The sequence below is a fragment of the Lampetra fluviatilis genome, chromosome 4, assembly GCF_964198595.1.
Source record: "Lampetra fluviatilis chromosome 4, kcLamFluv1.1, whole genome shotgun sequence".
NCBI lineage: Eukaryota > Metazoa > Chordata > Hyperoartia > Petromyzontiformes > Petromyzontidae > Lampetra > Lampetra fluviatilis.
In genome coordinates this window covers 7,720,139-7,736,512 of record NC_136278.1, presented here as the reverse complement: position 1 = coordinate 7,736,512, position 16,374 = coordinate 7,720,139, and the positions used below count along the sequence as shown (strand labels likewise).

General features: G+C 44.9%; 1 protein-coding gene across 1 annotated transcript in view; it reads left to right on the top strand.

Annotated features, from left to right (window-relative positions):
* LOC144931534 (exocyst complex component 6B-like) overlaps positions 1 to 16,374 on the top strand; it is a 152,106-nt gene that overhangs the window by 25,840 nt on the left and 109,892 nt on the right. The window contains exons 7-8 of the mRNA XM_078855487.1: positions 7,490 to 7,681; positions 16,092 to 16,160. Of these exons, the coding sequence (XP_078711613.1) occupies positions 7,490 to 7,681; positions 16,092 to 16,160 (261 nt within the window). The remainder of the gene's footprint in view (positions 1 to 7,489; positions 7,682 to 16,091; positions 16,161 to 16,374) is intronic.

Genomic DNA, 16,374 nt, shown 5'->3' with positions numbered 1-16,374 from the left:
GAGGAGATATTTTTGCTTAGCACCAACAACAAAAACGAACAGGGTGACTTCTGGGCAGGCTGTTTGAAAGTCATCTCCAGTCATCTCCATTAATTATTGGATTATAATCCATATTCTTAGGTTTTTTCGGTGAAGTCACGTAGGTAAAAAATTAAAATTAATCAAAGTAAAATACAGCTATCGTGCTGTGACGGTTCCACCTGAAGACGGAAGCTTGTGTTGCCTCCGAAACGTCGTGATTTTTTTTACTTTTAGTAATTTTCATTTTTTACCTACGTGACTTTACCGAAAAAAACCTAAGAATATGAATCCTTGCAGTCACGAAAGCTTCATATCTAGGATTATAATCCAGATTTTTATCTGGATTATAATCCAGATATATTTTGTATCGTGGTGAAGCTTTGCGTGGTCATTGTGCGCCGTTGCTGCTACTGCTGTTGCCGAGTGGGCGATAATACCACAAGACCGTGTTGGTTAAATCGCCACGAGCTCACGCTTAATTGCTGAATTTGCACCATGGGGGTGTGAGCCAGCAGGAGCGTTAGAACATGGACTCCTTTCGGAGCAGGAGCGTGCACTTTCAAGGCTTTCTTGTTCAGCAGAGGGCGCCACAGTATAGCACAACTAATTTGTTGTTGGGCTTGCACGTAACATGTTTTACGCCTCGATTCATTTGGTTGCGATCTTCAACAGAAGTGCAGGGCTGCAATGCAGCGTCACATTTTAATGTCGGCGTAACTTTTCACTTGAGGTCGATTGCGTGAAATGTTTACATTTGATCTGCATTGGCCTTTGAGATTGTTGCATGCATGTACACTGCTTGGCCCACGCTGCAACGGGAGTCGTGGGAGTTGTTTGACCATACTTCACCGTGCTGACCAGTGCGGGTTAGTGGAGGTGGGGAGCATAGATGTGGGAAAATTGTACAAAAATAGATTTTGCTGCATTGACCTCTGCTGCCTATAATGTAGCATGAAGCAGCCTGTTTTATGCATAGTGGTCACCTATGCATGCACTATACGCAGTGACCAGGGGCATTCGTCTGGCGTTAGGGGGGCGATAATTACTACGTATAATCCCAATTGTGTAATTTTTGGGTAAGCTTAGAATTTGGCAATTTTGTACCCTGCTTGGCATTCTCTTGCGGACAATGGCAGGAGATCTTTAACGTCCACTGTGTAGCAGATGGCACGTAGTATTATCACAGTCATTACACCTGCGGTATGCAGATTCGGAATCTTCATTTAGACTTGAGGAATCCGATAGGCTATGAGGCTATTTTTCACCGGTGTCCTATATGGACGGGGTCAGCAAGTTGCAACAGTAAACAAAACCAAAAAAGGATGAAAGTGCAAAATAGAGAAAATGATAAGCAAGTAACGAAATATATCTTCTTGGTTCTTTCGGTAAAGTCACGTAGAAGGGAAGTAATAAAATAATAACAATAAAACATAATAAAATTAAATAGTGAGAATTATTTCATTTTATTATGTTTTATTATTATTTTTTTATTTTATTACTTCCCTTCTACGTGACTTTACCGAAAGAACCAAGAAGATGAATCCCTGCAGTCACGAAAGCTTTAAATCAAAATTTAACGAAATATAAGTAAATAAATAATAAATCGTTCATATATGTCCGCTTTATCAACCTTGGGAAAGGCCGCAAAAACAACAACAAAACAGTCCCAGGCCACACTAAAATAACACCACACAGCAGTTGTCCCTCAATAAAAGGGCACATTCACATTGAACTATCGTTACACAACTCAGGATCAAGGTTACAATTCGCAATTGCAAATGTGACTGTATCCAGCACTAATCTTCTACTTCAGTATTAACCAGGGTACTCGCTTTTTCCAAACCATGAGCCTCTGCAACAAGTGGCAAATGCATTACCGCTAAGGCCTTGTCACCGTCCAAGGCATTAAATACCACTGAGGTTGATATGCAGTACGACAGATATGTAGGCTATACTGTTCTGTCCCTGTTGAACACATTTGAAAACACTGCCAAACTGCATAAAGCAGTGCAAAGATAAATCATAAATTGTAATTTACTGCCCGTTATAAAGCCACTGCTAGATGATGGCCTCCCCATGCCGTAGAGGTTGCGAAAATAGTTTGCCGATCCTTCATGCCGGTCAGTGCGGGTTAGAGAAGGCGGTTACCAAGACTGGTTCGATTATCGCTTGCCAGCGATGTTTGCCATGGCTGGGCATCGAACTTTGGTCGTCATATCGTCTGGGTCTTTAGCCAAGTGCGCAAACCACTGCACCACGGCTGCCCGCTGATGCAGTGCATGAATACAATTATGAAAGGTTATTTAATGTTTTTATGTTTATTTAAATGCCATTCCCTATATTGCAAGGTGCTGTTTTAATGACGGGTTTATAATATGTAACAATACGTCATTAATTAATAAATTTCCAGTTGAACGTGCAGAAATGCACGCACGCACACACCCAACAAATCCCTACACACACGTGCGCCCACACACACACCCACACGCCCACACGCTCCGACAAGTGAACCGCGCACACACACACACGCGAGACTCGATAAATACAGAACGCCAGAATTTACCCGGGCAGCTTTACGAGCGTTGTCGCGAGTGCCGCCCCGGCCTGAACGCGGGCGCGAATAAGTGAGCAGAGGGCACGAGATGCGGAGCATCAACAGGGCGAGCACACCGCACTTTGGGGTCAAACTGTGGGTAAAACGAACTTTGTGGTATGCAGGCGGGCGGGCAGGCAGGCAGGCAAGCAAGCAAGACGTAAATAGGTCTGGCCTCTGCGTGACACGGGGGAACAATTCTTCGCGGGCGATAACGTCGGTGGGAAAAGGCGATAGAAGGGTCGGGGAAACGGAGACGGCGGGGGTTGGGGCGGACATTCGTTAGGCATGGATTCGTACACCTGTTGCGTCGCCTTTCATGCCCCCCCCCCCCGCTTTGCTCTTTTAAACCCAAGCTCGTGTTTTTGTTTAGTGCTTGAAAAACGCACGCAGGTTTTAGTTCCGTGCCGCAGTGTCAAGTTCACAGCGGTTTAAACCCGACGTTCCCTGGTTACGGACTTTGCTTTTTTTCCTTTTTGCGCGGCGCACGGTATAAACGCGCAGCCCCGGTGATACCCACGCACCTGCGGCTTTGTCTGCTCTCGCATCGCCATTGTCTCTGTGACGAGATAAAAGTAAAGCAGCAACGAAAGACAAAACATTCCTCGCTGATATTCCACTTGATTACATTCACGCGGACTTCACAGAGTTCATGACCAGCATTCCTGCGCACAATTTATCACCATTTCATGCTGAGAAGTAGATGCCCCACTGTGTTCTTTGTGTGTGTGTATATATATAAAGTGGGGAGTGATAGTGTAGAGGTTAGGGCACTGTGCTACAAAGCCAGTGACCTGAGTTGGACTCACACTCACGGCAAACACCAGTGGCAATTATCTGAACCGGTCTTAGGCCTCTCCGCTAGGTAAACGCAGCCTAAAATGAGTACCTGGTGCGTTTTGTAAGCATCGCTACTGGGGAGACAAAGGCGGTCGAGCGTGGTGCTGGCCACCCATCCCCTTGTGTACCGTTCCGGCGTTCATAGCTGCTCGCTAACAGCACTTGCCCTCACAGTCTGTTAAAGGCTATACGGGGAATTTGTCTTTTGTATTATTTAAAGCATTGTTGTGAAAAATGTTTTTATTTTATATGTAGAAAATACGAGAAGAGTAAAACTTATTTTAGTAACTTAACCAAAAACTACATCATGTTTTTTTTATAACGATTGAGGAATATCCTTCAGTTTTAAGAATCAAATAGATACATTTAGGTGCTCTGTACATCAAATTTGTAGTGTAGCAAATATTTTTCTTTGCCTATCACACAACCAAATGTCTATAATCGCTGGCAGGTTTTATAATTCAGTTAGCGATACATGGTATGAAAATGTATTCAAAGCTCTCCCATTACGCAATTGTGCTCATTACGTAAATCCTCAATTTACTTGCTTAATTAACGAACAAATGACACAGCGTTTAACAAAAAAGCGTGTCGGGGGATTTCACGGCGTGACCTTAATATGCACGCCTCGTGTATTTGCATGATGCGATTTCGTGGCGCGTTGCGGTAAGTTACGCCAATGGCTTTATTATCCACACCTAACCTAAACATCGGATTGACGTTGTCGAATGCTGCATTCGCACTTTTTACATTTATCTCCGCAAAGTTGCGACGATCCTCGTGTTGGACGACACCGCGCGTCAGCATCCACACGCCTCGCGTGCAGCGCTCACCGAGCGCACGGCGATCGACCGCCGCTTGCAAGACATCGGCGAGGTTTAGTTTTCCGTCGCCGAGCGATTACAGTGACGGGAACTGCAGCGGGTTAAACCGCAGTGGCCATTATGAAGCATTGTCAGAGTTACCCTCTGTTGATACGATCGCTGTCTTTAACACAGATTGGCGTTAATGAAAAAAATTATATGTCCAATTTCCACAAGTTTTCTTTCGAACTTAAAATAATTTTCAATCAAGCAAATGCACTCGTCACTGAATCTCGATTTTGAATGCATTCGTCAGAAATATTTTTGGATAAGGTAATAAAAAGTTCCGCTAATAAAGATACATTCAACAGACTGACAGACCAACAAAATCTTATTCTTTCTTTCGTATGGCGGGAGAGTTGTTCGGTAACGTATATATGGTCGTGACGGTGAGTGAGCCAGTGCTTGGACGGCTTCGCGAGTGACCTGGTGAAATCTGAAACCCTGACGGTCAATGATCGGAGCGGGCAGTGGCGTTACTATGCGGTCCACGGTTTGAGATTGGTGACCACAGTTGCACTGCGAGCCATTCTTAATTCTCCGTCAGTCTCGGAGATAGTTGCGTCTATCGTGCGGTGTTCTGATGCGGCTTGCACGCAGGAACTCCCGAGGGTCAGTACATCTAAGGGTGGAATCCGAGGAACATTCAGAGGATCGGTGGATCGGTTCGAGGGTTGGTCAGGGGTCCGCCGGTGGCTTTGAGAGGTCTACGTTTGTACAAGCACTTCATATATATGTGGGGGTAGCTCTGTCAGATTTTTCATTCAGGATGTTGTGCACACTCTAACTTTGCTCTCTTCATCCTCACTTGCACAATTCTGCACTTGGGTGTGCAGGTGGGATGTGACTCATTACTGCTGCTGTCTTCTCCCGCCTGATGTAAAACAAACTGGTTTACGCAGACTTCATGACAAATTGTACTTTTGACTTTTGAGTGCTGGTGTCACTGTGGGTCACTAAACTAGTGAAGCTTGTCAAAAGTTCAGAGCTGTTATCATCTAGATTGAATTTCGCCAACCTGTTGAATTATAACCAGCATGTTAACAGCTGGGGTGGAACCTTGGCATAGTGGTCGGTGCGCTACGTTACAAATGCTGACCCGAGTTCGATTCCTGGTCCCGCCTTGCATAGGTGGCGAGTGATATCTGATGCTGTCCCGGGTTCCCCTTTCACCGGCTAGTACTGAGTAGGTTGGTGAAGTATATTCAAATAAATTCCTATAATAACAAGTGTGGGGGGTGATGGCTTCTTTCAGAATTGGATTGACAAAGGGTGAGAGACATAAGATGCCTAACAGCTGATTGCATGGTAGCACATCGCAATCTTTACGAGCTACTTAAGCACTTGACGTAAATGCCACAGCGGGCTGACCTTTTAGCTACAGTCTAACAGCCGGTAATTTCAGTATTACACAAAGTACAGTACTGCAGTTAATTTTCACACGAACAAAACTGCTCGGAGAACTCGCTTTTCTGGATAATAACGCCGTTGGATATTGTATTACCCTGAGTGTTTTTGTAGCGATGGCCCATATTATTTCGTGGGCGATGGCGGTACAGATGTTTTTCGAACCCGGGTCACTGGGCCGGGAGTGCATTGAACATTTCGCCATGCCATTCCCGTCTCGTTATAGGGGTTAGAGCCTAATAGGCCTAATCCCGTCGTCGCCGTCATATCACGTGCCACGATGACAATCAGTCAGAGCTATCGTCCGGACTCAACGAGGACGCCGCACCGCACCAAGAGCTTCGTCGTAGCGACCGTCGTGAACCCGGGGTTATCGCCCTTTTAATGAATATTTTTAAACCGAGCGTATCACAACACGCTGGCCGTTGAGAACGGATCTACGTTGACACTCGAACTCTGACACACGGTGCTGTTAACACCTTTCGTCGTTATGGCTGCAGTTCCATAATAATCGACTTGACAATATCATTTTGTGCTACAGTGTACAAACATTTTAACTGTTTAATGGTCCAAGGAGAGGTTATAAGTGTCAAGACATACGGCCGTGGGAGGGGGGGGTGGGAGGGAAACGGTTTCACTGTGACTATGAAGGAATGTTCGTACGATAGCGAAACTTGGTGTGTGTTTGGAATATGTTTTTTGGAACAATTTATCTCTTATTAAATGTATGTATCTGTCCCGTATAGGATTTTTCGGTTGTTAATTTACCTTCAGCAATTGTCCGAGGTATGTATTTTCTAGTTGCATCCCTGCAATATATATCTTCCGTTGTATAGATCTAGAATATTTATTCCTATGGAAATTATTGAAAACAGATCAAAACATTATATGATACAGAGGCAAATGAGAGCAGGTTGGGGCAGTTTTGAAAATCCAAACTTGACAATGAAAAGTAATGTGGCTCCAAAAAAATAGTTTTTAATCTGCACATTTATCGTGCTCTGACATGATCTAGACATGGGAAATGACAAAATAAATTAAATAAAAGCTGAATAACAAACATGCATAGAGAGATGAGTGTTTGGGAGATACTGAGAGCCAGAAAGAGACGCACATGGATGAGAACACATGCAAAAGTTTGAGATATTTAAACTATGAACAATTGTTATTTTACCAGGTAAGGCCCACTGAGCTATATAGCTCTTTTTCAAAAACGACCTGGCCACAAATAATGGCTCAACAAAGTGGCTTATGACGTGGAAAAGAGAGACATGCAAAATCCAGATATGCAGGTGTCAGGGTCGAGATCGAACCCACGACCTCCGTTTACCAGGCGAGGTAGTTAACATCTCGCCACCTGGGCGCCCATTAAGAAAAGAAAGTGAGCTTGGGCAGGACTTGTCGCTCGAAGCGATGATCGCCCGTGGTCGAGACTGACGATGGAGTGGTGGCTGCGGGAGGAAGTTTGCCCAGGAAGACGTCCGCTTTGGGAACGTAGTGATGTTGCCTCCGAAACGTCGTGATTTTTATTTTATTTTTATTTAACTTTTATAAATTTACATTTTTTACCTACGTGACTTTTCCGAAAAAACCTAAGAATATGAATCCTTGCAGTCACGAAAGCTTCAAATCTAGAATTGATGAAATCGACTCGTGCGCACCAGCTGGATGGATTCCCGCACCGTGGCACCACGAGGATCGGTCGCGGCTGTCGGCGGCGACTGTCACGAACCCGAATTAAATGACGCGCGCATGTCCGTTGTAGGCTCAGAGCCAGCGGAGCCTGGACAGCGCCGTGCACCAGCGGCAGAAGAGCGCGGAAGCCCAGAGAGGTCGCGGCAGGGAGGCCGGGCCCGGCTCAGACGCCGAGCTGGCCGGGAACAGTCCCGCGTCTGAGCAGGACTCGGGCATCCTGGACGAGGACGAGGAGGAGGAGGAAGAGGAGCTCGAGGAGGAGGTGGGTGGCCGGTTCGGTGCACTTCACATTTTCTTGTGTCTGCCTTTGTATTGCAGTGCAACGTCGCGTTTCCGACCGTGTCCGTTGAACCGGCCGTACCCGGTGCGCAGTGTAACATTCACAAGTACAAACCTTCTCGCATGCATTCACTTCTAAAGCACAGTGAAGCATTCTGTCATGTTCAACGCAGTGTGACTGTCATGACTGTCATTTTCCATAGATGTTCACAAATCTGACCTTTTTATATAGCCTTTATATAGCCGCCAATATCTCGGTCAAGATCGAGTCGAATGTTCGACGTTGTACTTTACAAAACTGACATCCAAACATGGATAAACCACACAACACAAACTTAGTTGAGAGGAAAATTCTGGCACGCTGGCGTTTGAGTCGGCAAGAAGCTTCCACGTGAATGTTCACAGTTTCAGTTGGAATGCACAAGATGGTTAACATCTCTAAATGAGCTCAAGCTTCCCGTAAAATCGCTTGACTTCTGTGTGGCCACCACTCCCACTGTGAATCCCTGCTTTTTCTCCACCTCCTTTGAAAACAGACAATGCTCATTTATTTACCCAGGAAAGAGTCACTGAGTCTCAAATAACGTTTAGAAGGGTCATTTTATTAAAATGTTTTGCCAGTGCTTTAAATGAGAGTTTGGCATCTGAGAGGCAGCCTTCCCATCCAAGTAACTCACCAAGCTCAGACATTGCCTAGATTTTGAAATCTGCCACGCACGGGCGTGTTGAGCATTGGGCAGGAAAACCTGATCACGCAGAGGAGACCCACACAAATTAATGGGTGCTCTATTATTCTTTGGTTCTTTAGGGAAAGTCACGTAGGTATAAAATAAATCACGTGATTGAATTTATTGTATTTGATACCTATGTGACTTTACCGAAAGAACCAAAGAATATGGATCCCTGCAGTCACGAAAAACCTAAAATCTAGATTAATGGGTGATCACTCATACATGGCACGCATAGGGTGGGTTCCCGTGTTCTGTTCTACAACAGTGTTCCTCATCTAATTTTCATAGGGGGGCCACTTTAAGACATCGGTATGAGGGCTGCCACACATTTGAAACCATTGGGTTTGACAGCATGATGGGGTGTGTTCACGTGTTGTGTATTGTCAGGGGCCGCACTAAAGGCCAAGAGGGGCCGCCAGTGGCCCGCAGGCCTTGCAATGAAGAACACTGTCCTACAGTCATGCAGTTTGGGGTAGCTTGGTAGTCCAGTGGCCATCATACTCACCAGTGAGCCATTAATTAAAAACAGTAATCCCACGTTGAACATGGTAGATGCATTCCTTTAAAGTGCCCCATTGAGTGACAAACCGCGTTAAGGGAGGAATTACTTTACTGAATCACATTTGGACTGTTTCAGCCTGCAGTCGTCCCATGGCAGCACAAAGAATTGAGATGGGGGTATGCTGCGTACTGTATCATTCCGCGTACTGTATTGTTGTGCCGCTCAGCCACGCAGCTCAAGAAAGTAAATTGTCGTCGACTGCTCAGAAACCGCGTTATAACGGTGCGCATTCCGCATTGTGCGAAAAGTGTTCTCGAATAGAAGAATCGTGTTAAGCTATGACTTACCGTGCATTCCAGTTTGCATACAATTTATGGTTAATTTTCTATAGCTGCAAGGAATTACCAAAGCCTTTGATCCGCTAAAGTAGATGTAAAATTCCTGTGACATCGTTCACAAACAGTTTATTATTTTGGAGCAAGTATTGATTGCTGATTTAAAAGTGACGTATTTCCGTCACGTACATTGGCAAGCAAAAAAAAACGGTTTGTTTCTATCTCCATCTTTTAATTTAATTATCATTCCTGATGTCTTCACATGTGGGTTAACAAAGTTTTCGTGTTGATTTGTAACATCAGTATATCTTGTTCACAAGTTTTCACAACTTTATTTGACACGCAACAAAACTCAATTGTGATAAATGTACTCGCACGAGTGGCACATGCGAACCATGTGCCACTCACTTGCCGTCCCAATTCAACGATTTCTCGAATAGCACGCTATATTAACATTTTACTACAACAAAAAAACAACATGCATGAAGCCCAGCTGGAGTAGTTTTGTTACCAAACATATACTCTATTGATTTAAACAAGCGCCTAAAAACTAATCATTCCAGCGGCGGCACAAAGCCGATGGTTGTGGCCGCGTGCCAATTTTCTCGTAACCCTATACATATATCGCTGCAATTTTCACTCAATAAATTCACTTGTGTGTTGTACAACAGCGAACGCCACACGGGGTGCAGCCAGATTTTTATCAAAGCGTGTAAAGCTCCCACTGCCGTGGCATATTCGTTTGAAGTGCTTGTAATAGCGGGGGTAAAGAGTTGAGTACTTTAGGCTGATTTCCATGAGGTCACTCCGAGGCCACGGTTGCCACAAAAGAGCCCCGGTAATCTCGGCTCCGTCGTGCCGATTCCGCACCGATGACAACTTCTCCGGCCACACGGCGGCCTTGCGTGCGAGGTGCAGGTTCCGAGCGCGAGCTGGGTTGCGCAGAGGTCAGTAATCTGTTCGCATTGTGCAGAAAATTTGCGCTGTCATTGCGGTCGTACACATCGCTTCGGGCAGAGTTTTATGAGATGGCGTAAATTACATTTTTATAAGGCCCCCATGTGGCGAGCGTTTCCTTGCACTTCTAGGCGTCCTTCCCGTTCAACTTGATGGCCGCGTACAATGCACAGTAAATAAAAATGTGCTGCCAATGAAAAGGCGTTTTCGCGCGTATTTTCGACTCAAGTGCAATAAATAACAAACAACGCCAGGGCAACTCGTGTTATTCCACTTATTGCCATGTTAAAAAGATACATGCGTGCATTTGCGGCTGCTGAAATACTGCAAAAGGCCTTTGCGATGGAAAAACGTGGTTTATTTATGAGAACGGTTGAACCATGGCTCTTCACAGCACTAATATTGTGCAGCCTCTTTCAAGAGTGACATTTAAACGTCTGTGTTTATACGCTCTTCCATAAAGGGTTACTCTTTATACGAATTTAACAAAAAAATCCTTGAATTTATTTTGACCACATTGCTCAAGGTTAAGCAAACGGTCGCGTTTTGGTGTTTCTTGGAACGTGCGGTTATTTAAAGGCGGTGCGTTTATTTTTTTTCTGTCGAACCCCCGGCGGTGCCCTCCTGTTGGTTCGTCCGCCGGGTTAAGCAAATGGGTATTTCTTTTTTGTTAGTATTTATGGGGGTTAGTAAGAGGCCGTGTGCACGTTACAGCCGCGTCTGACCTCGGGCTGCACCCCCCTATGTTTATACACTGATGAGGACAGACGTGCTGGAACGGGATGAGAGTTGTCGGCCATATGAAACCTCCTGTCCCGTCCGTGTAATTTTCGAGTTATCTCGTCCATCTCTGACGCGCTTTGCTCCGAGGTCACGTTCAGGTCCATCAGATAAAGCGGTGACTTTCTGGAGTCTGCCTCTCTCTTTTTTTGTTGTTGTTGCTGCTGCTGCTGCTGCCGTGCTTTCTTGGCCAACTTATCTCTCGGAGTTTTTTTTATTGCGTGCCCGCTGGATATCAGGGTGCAACCCCGTTGGCCGCAGACGTGAAACTCGTAAACGGGGCGGTTGAGCCGGGGTGCAAGCGCGCTTCGGGGAAAAAAAAAAAAGCGCTTTTCTTTGGTTTAATGCACCACAAAAATGGCAACAAGTTATTCTCAATGCCATCTGGATACCACCACCGATCGTGCATAGGCAGTCGGCCACATCATCCCACGTCTGGGAAAATCGAGGACTCCAGAATGCCCGGAGTGTGGAATGTGCTTGGCCGTTTGACTGCTCACGTTTGCAATGGGCACGGAGTTTTGCCTTGCGCAAGGTTTACATAATGTGTAATAATAATAGTCGTACACAGTCCTTTGCCATTCCACGACTGCATGAAGATCTCTCCACGCCGTGTCAGTTGTACAGCTCGTTCGGCCATATTTCACCACCCTGGTCAGTGTGGCTTGGTGAAGGGGGGGATATTTCTGGTTTAAAGAGCACTTGGCATTGGTGATAGTTGTGACCGGGAATCAAGTTCAGGTCATTGGACTCATAAATGTGTTTATTTAAGTAATAAGTTGCCATGTATTGCTTCACCTCCCCGGTGATTTGATACATTTTCATGAATAGTGGTCACAATTGAATGCAGCAGTCAAATTATTTGTAAAATTTTTACCATCTCCTTGGCGTTGCTTCTTGTTAGTTCCATCTTAACCTTCAGTATCGTTCACTTTATTGGCTTAACTGTAAAATGTTCACGTAATTTGCACAGGCTACGTATAACGCATTCTTCATCGCACAATTGAATATTTTTACCGCGAGCTTAAGATTTCACTTTAATCCATTAGATTACCTCGTTGCATGCAAACAAACAGTTCATGAGGTGTTTGTAAAGATGGATCGCATGAAGCGGACAAAATTGTAAGTTCACACTTTGCTCGGGGTGGCTTGCTTTGTCCAGAAGATAATATGCTCTGTTTCCTACAGAACTATTTAAGTCAAATAAGCCACAATGGCATCACACTCACAATGCCAAATGTTTTTAGAAATATACAAAGACAAAAATCCCCTGTGTAAGCCTTCAACACGCTCTGTCTGGCCGAGTTCTGTTCACGAGCACGTTGCATGAGCACGTCGATTTGGCCAGAACTACGTCTGTCTGCCTTTGTTTCCCCAGTGCTGTTGGTAACACATCGCATCACAAACTCATTTATGACCGAGTCAACCGAGGCAAGTTCCGGAACTGGTTCAAATATCACTCGATTCACGTGGCCGGCAATCGGACTAAGATCAATGGGTCCGTAGCGCGGTGTGTTAACCTTTCCACCGCCACCTCTCCGCACGCACGCTCGCTCGCTACGCATTATCTATGGCAAAGGTCATGATCGTTTTTTCAGGATATTTAGTCTAATAGACCATGAGACAAAGTGTTTCTAGCGAATTGTTTTATTATTATTTAAGTGTGCATGCCTTGCCTTGCCTGCCTGTGTGTTCCGTCGTTCCGACCTCTTATCGCGTTTCACGTAATCGCTCATACAGATGCGTTCTGGCCGTGCGTTACTAAAAGTAGGCTCCCAGGCGCGCCAGCATCATGGCCCCCCCCGTCCGATTTGGCAGCGTCGTGTTTGTTTTCACTGCTAAGTGGTGCAACGTGCAGAAACGCATACATTGCTCGGGGTTTGTTTGGCTTTCGTTTGAAAATAATGTTCCACTGTCTCCCGTTCGGATCTTGTTTGGCGGAAAAAAAAACCGTCACAATGTCACGGCGCGCTGCGTTTATGGCTTAAGTTGCGAATATTGAAAGATGGATACGCATTTATTATCTTTAGCGAATATTCTTTTTTTTTTCGCAAATATTTTCGTGGCCTGTGTTATGGTTGGTTATAGTGAGAAGTGATCAAATATTGTCAGTGACGTTTAAAAAAAAATTCGTTCTTTTTTTTCTTTTTTCTTTTCATAACGTGGCTTTTAATGCAAATATGTTGGCCGGCTGCCCAACATGTCAGTATTGTTGGCATGCACTGGTATCAAGGTGTGTTTATGCTCAGGTGCAGTAGAGGACACGGTTTTTCTTCACAACTGGCACGTGCTTAAGAGCTTTGCCAATGTCCCTTACCTGCCACTGTGACAGTAATCCACCGCCATGTGGTGCTGTTAGGGGCAAAGTTGATGCGTGAAAACCGTTCGTGAAGAAAGTTTCACCGCCGTAACATTTTCTAGTTTTGTCGTGGGGTTGTCCTCTTCTTGTACAGCTGAGCTGTTCATCCTCTTGAGCCCGCAAACTGTTCGCTGCTGGATGAAGGCCTCCCTAAGGCCTCAACACCTCGCATTGGCATATGGTGCGACAATCATGATTGTATGTATGGTGAACTTTCTTTGCACCGTACGTAGCCAACAATGCTTATCCATGTTTAAAAAGTGACATTGATCAACTTTCAACCCCATCTGCATCAAAAAGTGGAACAAGTGAAGACATCAGGAGCTCATTGCATCGGACCCACATGCTGTCTGGAGGACTCTCTACCAGTGGATGGTCAAGAGGGCCTTCCATGTACTGCATTCAGAAAATGAAATGCTTCAACGTCCCGTTATCAAACCAACTTTGCAGTGCATTATTTCTGATAGTATAATCCTTATTTACAAATGGGATGTTTTTAATCACTTTAAGACATATCTTCGGAGTGCCGAATAATGTTGTTTACAGATTAATGTCTACGTTATCATCATACGAGTGTGCGCTTAATTTTCGGGGCACTCTGCCCTCGACAATTGACACCAGCACATGTGTAAAGCTAACAAGTGTGCCAGCTGTTGGTCTGATTCAGCTACTTTCTCCAACCTTCCTCTCTCCTAGCTCGCCAAGTCGCAGTGATTATGCAGATTTCATTGCCGGTAAATCCAATGCTTTCCATGTCCGTAAGCCCATGGCTATTATCATCTCAGAGGAATGAAGAAAAAATATCACAAATTTTCCCTAAAGTATAGAATTCTTTTGCATACTGGAACAGGAGCTATTTATCTCGGCATTTATTTTAGTAAAAGCAATTATATATATTTAAAAAAATCCGTTTACTTTTTGTGAATATTTACCAGGATAACTACCACAGATTGTTATCTTTGCAGTACATCATGAAATGTATTTCAGAGATGTGGTATCAGTTCGATCTGGAGAAGTGTATTTTTATCTCTCGATTTTTTTACTCTAACAGCCGATTGTTATTGGAAACTTGCAATTGAAAAGTTGAGGCTCACAGCTGACGATGGATTCGTAGCCGAGTGATTGAACGTGCATGAGGCATCAGCCGAATGGGAGACGGGCTGAGCCGTCCCTTAGTATCCGGCGAATCGGGGCAACTGCCCCGTGCCCCGTGCTATGGGGGGCCCACATTTCGACGTCACGGTGTCAGATGTAATACCTCCGGTTTAGTTGGACGGCATTGGGGGGTTCCACACGGTGGGATTTGCCCCGGGCCCCGCACCCTCCCTTTGGACGGCCCTGGAGATGGGGCGAGCGATAAAATGGGGTCACACGAGAATGAGATGGATTGTACTTGCACCGGACTACAAGCTGTTGGCAATTTGCAAGGATGCGGCTTCATTTGCCAGTCACATGGTGACGATGATCATAATTAACTTTGCAAATAGGCACAATTTTTTTTTTAACTTTTGTACATTTTATTATCGGCATTACGTCTTGAAACAACCCCGAGCAGTGCATCGCCCTGTGTCTAGAAGTTGACGTCTCACATGGGTCTAGAAGTTGCCATCACAGAACTACTACTGAAATCACTCCAATTTAATTATTATTACTCAAATTGTTCACCTGTTTATGCATTTTAAAGAGGGTCTGATGCCTGTTGACTTAAACTATATATTTTTTAAGTTGCAAATCTAGAATAATACAAAATATTTAAAATATAAAAATTAATATTATGATTTGAGCCTTTTGTGACTGCAGGAATCCATACTCTTTGGTTCTTTCGGTAAAGTCACTTAGGTAGAAAAAAAAGCCTTTCCCACCTGATGACGGACGCTTGTGTTGCGCCCGAAACGTCGTGAATTATTTAATTTTATACCTACGTGACTTTACCGAAAGAACCAAAGAGTAATTAATATAATGTTTTATTTGGGTGCATTCATTGTTGAGCAGGCTGAGAGACCATCCACTACTATACTTGAGAACCTGGTTTAATGATGTGTAGCAGTCACTGCTCTGACCCTTGACCCAATCGGCCACTTCATAAGGATTACATTGCTCTTGATATGTTGTGCTTTAAAATGCCATGTAAGTGCTGCCCCTTGGCAATACAATACCAGAAAAAATATATTTGGTAATAACATCCACAGGTGCTATGTTGATTGAACCACTTACTCCTTCACAACAGGCGCAAATGAATTAAGCTTTCTTACAAAGTAGCCATTCATCCGTGTTTTTCTTGCCAACGATTCTTGTTGTCTGCTGTAATGAAATACTTTGATTAATTCGTTGATGGATTTGCCTGACACTTTGTTTTACATATGGTTACGCAACCAACACTAACAAATGTTTAGCCAATATGTATTTTGCTGTATTTTATTTAATAAGTATTCGGGAGGGACAATGGCCGGTGGTCGAGACTAATGACGGAGTGGCATCCAAAGGAGGGAACGCGCCCGAGAGGACGTCCACCGTGAAAATTGAGCGATGAAATCGTCTCGTGTGCACTCACGCGAGATGGCTTGCGTCGCAGAACTGTCAGAGATGGCGAAAGCTTTGGGTGGGGGGGGGCCTTCATCCAGCAGTGGATTGATTGTGGCAGAAGACAGTGGTGGCGATTATGTGTATTAGCATGTGCGCCTCCTCCTGTAACGTGACACTGCTAATGCGTTGTTATCTCTCTCTTGCAGGTGCTGAATGCGCAGGACCTTGTTGACTTCTCGCCAGTCTATCGCTGCTTGCACATCTACACCGTGCTGGTAGGAACCTTCTCTAAACTCGGCCGCGTTGCGGTGCCCCTAATGAACCCTGCCCGATGCCGCGCCGACGCCGCCGCGATGTCAGATGTGCGTGACCAAATAAATGGCCGCACTGAAAGACGTCGAAGCAGCTTCGCTTCACGAAGTTCGTTCTGTGGCTTGCTTTTTTTTTTGTCGAGGGGCTCACTTCTTGCAACAGTAATTTTACCCGGAA